Source organism: Anarrhichthys ocellatus, unplaced genomic scaffold (genome assembly GCF_004355925.1).
Source record: "Anarrhichthys ocellatus isolate YVR2014 unplaced genomic scaffold, GSC_Weel_1.0 scaffold668, whole genome shotgun sequence".
Lineage (NCBI taxonomy): Eukaryota > Metazoa > Chordata > Actinopteri > Perciformes > Anarhichadidae > Anarrhichthys > Anarrhichthys ocellatus.
This window is the reverse complement of record NW_022280642.1, coordinates 13,129-22,876: the sequence shown is the minus strand read 5'-3', so window position 1 is coordinate 22,876 and position 9,748 is coordinate 13,129. Positions and strand designations below refer to the sequence as shown.

The 9,748-nt window shown below is 40.6% G+C and overlaps 1 protein-coding gene across 1 annotated transcript; it reads left to right on the top strand.

The window, feature by feature from the left end:
• Positions 1–2,685: 2,685 nt before the first annotated feature.
• On the top strand, positions 2,686–8,423 carry LOC116376884 (septin-2A-like; the record flags this gene model as incomplete). Its single annotated transcript, XM_031838381.1, has 5 exons — positions 2,686–2,897; positions 3,095–3,240; positions 3,429–3,512; positions 3,612–3,669; positions 7,027–8,423. Coding segments are annotated over 5 exons (566 nt in total), but the record flags the coding sequence as incomplete, so codon positions are not given.
• Between the last annotated feature and the right edge of the window lie 1,325 nt (positions 8,424–9,748).

Genomic DNA, 9,748 nt, shown 5'->3' with positions numbered 1-9,748 from the left:
TCTCTCTCTCTCTCTCTCTCTCTCTCTCTCTCTCTCTCTCTCTCTCTGCATTGTTGGTACAATGCTCAAGGACATGTTTCTACTTCCAAGTATTGTTCTCTCTGTTTGACAGTTTCAGCTCAATGGATACACCAGGCCAGGCTCAGCTGTGTCTCAATCACACTACAGCTGTATCACTGCTGTGTGAGCTCGTGCATGCGGTTACCTGTTAAACATCGGGACCACAATCCCCTTCTTTTGTCTCATTTGCTCTTTTTTTTTTTTTTTTTTTTTTTTTTTCTCTCCAGCGGCTATTTGTTTTCTGCCAGCGAGGTTTGTCATCGCTTAGCGGGCGATTTGAGTCATTCATGTTTTTGGGAATGAACCAGTCACGAAAAATATTATTCCCGGCCTCACGGGTTGACGCGATGAAACGGCTGATCCCCGTAATGATGGCTTTGTGCCCTGTTTCGTTATGCTGCTTAGCCATGTCTCCCACGGCTCCCCCCCCCCCCCCCCCCCGCTGTGTAATTACATCTATGTATAGGCCTGCGGGTATGCTATATTTGGGGCAACACATAACCGCCACAGTGTATTTTCTATTCCTAGAAGTGAAGCGAGCCCGACTGTACGCTGAAGAAACACATGCCTCACCTACAAACTGTCTCATTTCGAAACTGTTTTCCAGCGGCCTCCGCCCCTCTCACTTATCACAACTGCCCGACATGACGGAATCACCTTTTCCACCAACAATGTTCCACATTCGGAGATGTGAGCCAGAAACGCAAGGCGTTAATCTTTCCCTTCCTTTTCCAATTAATACTGAGGCCTGTGAGTCTTGCGTGGCATTGTTTACGTATTGCCCCCGACAGCATCGAGTGGACCTGCACAGCCAACCATAACAGCACAGGGAGGAGGGGGGTATTACAGCCCAACAGGATGGTCATAAAATCAAAATGGCTCCCACTGCCAACATCTGTGTGCCAAGGAAAATACACAACTTTGTAGAATAGGGGGAGGGAGACTCCCGTAACATCAGGGATCACGGCCTACACTGTGTACAGTAAATCAACAGGAGAGACTACAGGGATTTGGAGCAGGCAGTGATTTTTGACATCCCATGATCCCTTAGAGGTCTTGATTATAGGTGTCGGGCCGTACTAAGCACACGTTGCCAAACGGATGAATGCAGGTAAACAGCCATTTAGCAGCTTTTGGCTCACCGAGGTCTGAGAACAGATGATGGCAGACAACGGACTCATGTTCACGTGAAGATCAGATATTGTTTCTGGATATTTAATTGTAGTTTGCGTTCATTAAATATATGTTTTTCTTGGTTGTTCATTTTGCTTTTTGTTTAGTGATCTACCAGTTCAATTTTTTTTCCTGTTTTCTCGTGTGACTGGATTTGTTGTTTGTTGTTTGTTGTTGTTTCTTTTTTTTTGTTTCTTTTCTTTTTTTTCCTGCCATTGTGTCACTTGTGTTTATTTTCCCACTGAGTGCAGAGTTTCCCAAAAGTCTTCACGCACATGCCCCACGAGAGCGATGTTTACCTAGCGCGCTGAACGGATCTGTAAATCGTGTGCGTTTTTAAGGGGAACACTGGAGGGAGAGGCTCCGGTCCTGAGTCACGCTCTCCTCCCGAGTCCTGCGAAGCCCTGTTTGTTTTTGGATCTGCTGCACAACAATGAGCGAGTCTCCCTGCACACACACACACACTATCATGGGATGTACAGAGCTCACTGAGAAAACAAGCAGCAGCCATAACAAGGGGCTCAAACAGGAGCTGAGCTCTGTAGGAAAACCTGCGCTCACTTCCCAGGCTCCTGGCTGACTGACCACTGTCCTGTTACACTTCAGTACATGAAAGTCCCCCCCCACAAAAAAACAAACAAACAAATCCACACTTGGCTCCCTTACACAAGACTATATTGTGGATTTAAATGTTCTGCTCTCGGGAGGGGACAAAAGAATAAAATGCAGCTTTGATGTTTAGAATAATAAATACTGACATCTGTCCCAGAGGTAGCGGGGAAGAAAGCTCCTATTGTTTCAACTTGTTTCTCCACCGGTCGGCCCTGTGAATAAAGCAGGGTGAGAACCTTCTGACTCCGAAACACACACACACACACACACACACACGCACAGGCCGTTATTATTTTTTCACCTGTCTACCCTTTTTGTCTCACCCCCTCTTGTCCTCCACGGGGGGGGCTGTAATTAAATGTGTTGCTGCAACAACTGGCACTCGCTCGCACCCACCTATTAGTCTATAGGGTGCTCTTACTTTCTGTTGGGTCAGAGCGCCAGCTGTTATTTTGTCCATATGACTCACAGTTTACACTTTTATAACGCACATGTTTTATATATAGATATACTTTAGTGTCACGGGGGAATTAGCTGTAGCTTTAAGTGGTTTTAGGTCACGGTTATATTGTCAAAGTTGTATTAAAGTTAAGAATAACTGCAGTACAATTACAAGAACATAACATAAGCATAGTATGGATAAAGTTAGTATACGATATACATTATAAGCATCTACTACACTAAAAATGAAGTGTGTAAAAGATATTTCCAAGGAAAGGGGTCCTTGGTGGTTTTGACAGTGATGTTTGACTGGTTTTTGAATGAAGGGGCTTTCTCGATTGCTTTCCGGTCCGTTCATCATCGAGATTGTTCATAGAAAGTCGAACTGACCCTCTGCAGGTTCCAGCAGTGTTTTTTTTCCCGTGCAGCGGTACACCTCGGGAGTTCGCGATGAGGTCACTACCGCTGCCAACTCACACCGTGTTTTTCCTCCTGTTCCCACCTCTCAGATCCTGGACGAGATCGCAGAGCACGGGATCCGGATCTACCAGCTGCCCGACGCCGACTCCGATGAGGACGAGGAGTTCAAGGAGCAGACCCGTGTCCTGAAGGTGAGAGAGAGAGAGAGAGAGAGAGAGGCTCAGCTGATGCTGGAAGACACAGAGCTACGTCAGACGCTTCCCTCTGCTGGTTTAGTGATTCGTCCTTGCGTCCTACCCCTTCTCTCCGATACCTTTATTTTCCACATCCCCTCCTCAGACTTTGTATCTTTTTGGGGATCCTCTGACCTTTTATCTCCCTCTCCCAGGCGAGCATTCCCTTTGCTGTGATTGGCTCCAACCAGCTGATCGAGGTGAAGGGGAAGAAGATCCGCGGTCGTCTCTACCCCTGGGGAGTCGTCGAGGTGGAGAACCCCGACCACAATGACTTCCTCAAACTACGCACCATGCTTGTGTGAGTGTCCCCCGGCAATAAAAAAGCTTAGGTATTAGGATACTCGGAAGGAAAGTCTTTTAAAAAACCTTGGACAGAACTTCATCCTCATTAAGCTGGTTTTACATCCACTAATTAAATAGTTTACAGCGAAGCTCTACTGCCTCCCAGTGTGTGAAGAAAGGATCGCATGTCTTGTTTCATTGCAGGACCCACATGCAAGACCTCCAGGAGGTAACCCAGGATCTGCACTACGAGAACTTCCGCTCGGAGAGGCTGAAGAGAGAGGGCAGGTGAGATGCTGGCTTTTGTATACATCTCTCTTCAACAGCACGTTGAGCCGCTCTGTGTCAAGCAAGGTTTTCTGACCTACACATCTGGGTTCTCTGCAGGGCTGTGGACGAGGACGAGCTGGACAAAGACCAGATCCTGCTGCAGAAAGAGGCAGAGGTAAGAACGCACACGCGGCTCCTCGTCTCACTTTGAACTAAAATGTGTCTCAGTTGATCCAGCAAGTGGATAGCTGTAAATACAGGTCTTTCAGATTCATATTAATATAATACTCACATGCCATAATGCAACTCTACTTTATTAGAAATTGGGGGACAAAATCAATAGTTCTTCCATATTTTCAGTGCAAAAAAAAGTCAAATTGTTGCTCATTTCGCTGTGTTTAGCACGAGGCAACAGCACCTAAAGGAGCATTCTAGTGCTTTTGCGTGCGTGTACAACTCGCATTACTGACAAAAAAAGAGTTTTTTCTTCTTTTTTTTTTTTTTCCAGGGTCCGACTTGTTCAACTTAGCTAATGCATTTTCATGAAACACACATCCTGGTTATCGTTAAAGTTACAGAACTACACAGAAAGAATGCAGATATCTGCCATTTATTAGTCCCAGGAGAAAATATTGTTTTATGTGCAAAACCATAATTACAGTGAGTCTGATGGGTTTATCACTGGAATATTTCTTTTTGAAAACTTAAACAAATTCGTCAAAAGTATTTCCTCAGGTCAAATATGGCTGCAGGCTTTGGTAAATGACTGGCACAAGGTGTAATGAACTGTATCTCCATTTCAGTGTCAAAAACACTCAGACCTGATCAGTCAAACCACAGTAACCCATCATGGAGGGTAAATGCAGACTCACCCTGGCTGTGCAGAAAAACTGCTCCGTCATCTTTGTTGTACACATGGCATCGTAACACTCTACCATAACATTATGTTCCTACTGGCTGTCAATCCTTAAGTGTGACTAAATGTTAGAAAAAGAAAAAAAGGTCTAATTTATTATCCCGCTGCTATCTTCCATATGTATTGTTTACATTTTGGGAGCCTGCAAGTCCCCAAGCAATAACCTGTTTCCTGATTGCTGTTGATTGGCCTGTTTGTGTTGTTGCTGCGGTGCACCCATAGTGCACCGCAGTGAGCGAGCGGGCGGGGTCCAATCAGAGCTGTTTGTAAACAATGTGCCCAAGGGCAGGATATGCCATCACTTCCTGCCTGGATGTCCTGGCCCAGTTTTGTGGTGGGAATGACCTCAGTTCTGTGAGGAGACAGCGGCCCATTTGTTTACGTGTTGTCAGGGTTTGGACTGGGAGGACAGACTACTAGCTATTGTACTTGTATAATACCAACTTGTCCTGTAATACCCGGAAACCCGTTGAATCCATTTTCCCGTCTTTGAAAACACATGGTAAATGACAGAAAGATGTTTAAATGTCAATATACAAGTATTCCAAAATTCTTCTATTTTTCTGAGAATGAACTACTAATTTATTCACCAGAGCTCCCCAAAATAGATAACGTTGCCACATGAAAGGGCTGAAAGTTATGTTCAGGATCATATTTACGTTCAAACGGTAGTTTGTGGACCAGAATATTTTGAACAGGTTATTTTGTTGATTTGTTTGCGTTGTTCTATGATCAGTTTGTGAACATTTCTAAGCAAGTTACTATAAATGAAAAGGTTACTTTATTTTACAGGTTCCTAGTTTTTTTTATTTTTATAAAGGTTCCTTAAAAAAAACTGTATTTTGTCCTAATTACACTGTCCAAATATGACACTAATAATGTATTAATTGGGAGTGTCAGTTCACAGCAGGTACGCTGTCAAATTTGGCTCCATGTGTAAATGACAATTACAAGCAAACATACAGTTTAATAAATATCATAAATAAAGTTTCCAAGAGAGACTAAATATTCACTTAGGTTTGAATTGATCCCAATGTTTGCAGTCATTCAAATGTTAGTAGTTCAGTAAAAAAACAAACGCACAGTCTGACTATTAAGAACTTACAGGAGCCTTAAAATAAGGCGTCACCCATCAACCGTTCCCTGGAAGTAATCAAATCAGATTTTGTCAATCCTGGATTTAATATGAAAAAACATAATGAATCTATGTTCAAGTTCAAAGTAATATTCCATTTAAGTCGTCGTTGATCTTGTCACCTGGACTATGCGCTCACATTTCATGTTTTTCAGTCAACCTTTCACCTTAAATTTCAAAACAGCGGTAGAACAGCTGCGACTTGAGACCCGTTAGTCTTCAGGTGCACATGACTCTGTACTACATATCCAGAATAAATTCACACATCCATGATATTCCAATCACAACCGGTGGAAAGAGAAAAGGCTACGTACTGTGGTTGTAATTTGGAGTACTATTCTGAGCCACAAGATGGTGACAGACGTTAAAGAAAGCTCCAGGAGAGTTTATTGATTGACAGTGTGACTATTGATGGCTTTAAAAGCTTTACATCCTCATTAGCCACGTTATAACATCATTCACCCATTGTTGCCTTCTCGTTAACATCTGTTTACATTCCAACAATTATTAATTTATTGTTTGACAATGATTTTATACTTTTATACATTTTTAAACACTTTCATCACAACCGCTGATATAAATATAGATTATATAATATTATTACGTATTAAAATATATTGACTGTCTCTTCATTTGATTGAGTGATGACTATCTGTCTATCATTTATTTACAGTAATGTAGCAGGTTATCTTGCAATAGCAAATAAATTCTCATGGTATAACACTTTAACACTACTTCAAGTGGACGTCCTCAGGGATGCTTTTTCATTTTGGTGATGTCTTCTCATGCAAAGTGATAATCGTCTCGTTGCTTTTGCATCAATCAGTCAGCGTGTGTTTCTATTCTGAAGTTTGTCTCTTTATAGATTGCACTTCCTGTCTTGTTCAGTCATTGTGGTTGAAAGACATGTTGTAAAACGTTCAAGCTTTCTGACCCTTTAAGAACACAAACATCTGATTGGTCGAACCAGAAAGTGTAAATTCATATTAACCATAACTGTTATTGGTGTAAAAAGCAGTTGGTGAAATATTTTTCTTTTACAAAAACCACATTAGATGATATGAAAAACGTATTGTCACAAAGCTGATGCTGTTTTTCTCAGCTCATGGGAAGTTGACATTTTTGTGGTTTTAACACGGACAGCGACGTTATGGTAATGAAGCGGATCATAAGAGCAGAGCAGAGACACATTTGCTGTTTTAAGCTTTCAGTTTGACTTTAAAATACACATTAGGTCACATTAGTGTGTAGAAGTTTAGGGGGTCTATTGTCAGAAATGTAATATAAAATTAATATGTTATAAAATTAATATATAAATTAATATTAGTGTGTTTTATATATATATATATATGTATATATATGTATATTATTTAAGTATTTTTGATACAAGCATATCTGAAAACATTTTATATGTTTTCAGACATATCAATCAACTAAGCGAGGACACAAAACTTAACTTTTTCTTTTTCTTCTCTCTGTAGCTGAGACGCATGCAGCAGATGATCGCTCAGATGCAGGCACAGATGAAGAGGAAATCGGACGAGTGAAAGAGCCGCAGCGGAAGGGAAACGCCGTGATCCCAACCCCCCCAACACACACACACACGGACACATATATGTATTCACACGCACACACCTGGTCCTCCTCTGAATCCATCCCTGCAGATCCACCAGGAGTCCAGATATCCAGGATCACATCAACTTTATCTGCACACCACCACCTCTTCTTCTTCTTCTTCTTCTTCTTCTTCTTCTTCTTCTTCTTCCCTCCAAACATCCATCCATCAGCTCTTCAGGAGAAACATCTTGTCAAGACTCCTCTTACAATCCACATCTAGACCTCGCTCATTATCCCGTCTTGTACTGTATGTACCAGTTTTAGTCTTTGATCTTTAGTATGACTATACAGAGGTTGTGCCACCATACTATCATGTTTACAAATAAATATATATATATATATATATATATATATGAATTATGCATTTTCCATTAATTTTGCCATCGGGTTAAGATTGTTTTAACATATTTTAACATAAAAATAGTTTGCTTCTCATGTTTTTTTATTAGCTCACGAGTGATTCGGTGGCCCATCTCCGTTACCTCTGGATGGTTTCACACCTTCGGGGCTTCAGTGTGATGATGCAATAACTATAAATATTACCACAGTGAACTCTTAAGTGTGCTTACGAATGAGGTGTAAGCTGTCCATGCAGAGAACGAGTAATGCTGTTTGTTCTTAATCGTGTTAAAACTAGAAACCTTATTTTGTAGCCAACACTACAAACTTTAATTCTAGGTGGTAGTATTCAAACTAATACCACTTTGTTTTAAAGGGAAACAACAATCTTTAAGATTTAGTATCATGGTTTAGTTGACTATGAAGGGCCATTTTGTTAATATATATTTTTTGTATTTATCATCAAGAGCTGCGCAATCTTTAATGTCAGTGCCAAACTACAACTACAGACTGAAAACTAATCCCACTGTTCAGTCCAGGGACTTAATGTGTCCATATTTGCTTCAGTGGTGTCATTTAATGTGTAAAATGTTCTGTTTGTACACGACATGTGCCGCTTTTCATCGTAATGTATTCAGGCCCATTTAAAAGTCAAATAGTGAAACATGTAACTGTTATATGGGTAAATGCCCTGCAGAGCCTTCAAACATCGATGTGTTGTTGACATTATTTCGTTTTTCTGTCTGTTGTACGCAAATCTGTCTGTTGAACTTATTAAGACACACATTATTATTAGTATTATTTCTTAACCATGTTTCAGTAGAGACTTGTTTTTAGGCGTAAACATTTTTTTTTTTTGTATTTCTCTCCAAAATAAAATGTCTTTTAAAACAAAAAGAGAGTTGACATGTGTGACTTTTGAATGACATGACATGTTTAGCAGTTATTAGTTGACAGTAGAAAGTCTTCTGACCTTTATATAATCCTCGCTGATATGTGTCTTGTTTTCTTCAGTTCTTTTGTTTCTAGTGTTTTTGACTTGACACATTTTAGAAAAATGGTGCAGTACGTTTTATCATCTAATTATTTATATGTATGTCTAAAGATTTTTTTTTTTTTTATTGCTGATGCTAAGACCCAGTGTGAACTCGTAATTGAGTGAAACAGTTAAAGGAACCTGAGCTTCAACTCGACTTCATGCTTGTACTTAGATAGATAGATACTTTATTCTTCCCACAAGGGGAACTTTGTTCGCTACAGCAACAAAAATATATTTAAGCAATCAAAGTAAGAGTAAAGAAAATATATATATATATATAGTATAAAAATACACAATATAAACAATAAAAATAAAAGAGTAAAAAATTGGAATATAAAAAAGCACAATATACAATGAAATAGAATAATATTAATTAACTAACTAAACAGTAGTGTAAAGATTAACCAAACAACAGTGTGGCGGTGTTATAGTCTTGTGAATGATTTGGTTCGAGGTGATTTATTGTAGATTCTTATTGCAGTGGGCAGGAATGTTCTCAAGTAGAGAGGTTCAAGATGTTTTACTTTAATTCATCTCGAGGAGTTGTGGGCCTTAGTCAGCTAAATATAATCAACATTAGTTCATTTGGTAGGTTATAGCAGTCTTCTTCGGGATGTTATAAAGTCAAATAGAAACCCTCGGATAAAGGGAGGCCAAGTGTTGAAGCTGTAGGTTTATCAGGCAGAACCTGATGTTGTCCATGGCTGGTCCAATGATTTGTAGAATGTTCACCTTTGATTGCTTGTAAAATATCTCATTGGTATTAATATTGGGGGACAGATTGTCAAGTATTTATTTCTAAAACAAATGAACACTGCGACTCTTTATGCTGAGTTTCCAAAAAACTAAAATCTCTGACTAGAAACCGGAGAGAAGTGATATGTACACAATGTGTAGAATTAGATGGATGTCAGTGAGGTTGGTCTGGACCCTAAACCCTCCTCGTGGCATCTTGTGCGTTCACTCTGCTTGTAGGGAAACTCTGCAGCGTGATTGGCTGAGTCTGTGTGGAGGAGGAGGAGGAGGAACTTTCATCCGTCATCTTCGGCCCGCCCTCCTGCTGTCCGTCCGGGGCTTTGGAGGCGAGGCGAGGGGGCCGCTTTCTCAGAGCCGTCGCTTCGGTGAAATCGAGGGAGGAGAGCAGACAACATGACGGCCAACATCCGGTACAAGAGCCGCATCCCGGTTAAAACAGGTGAGCGTTTATG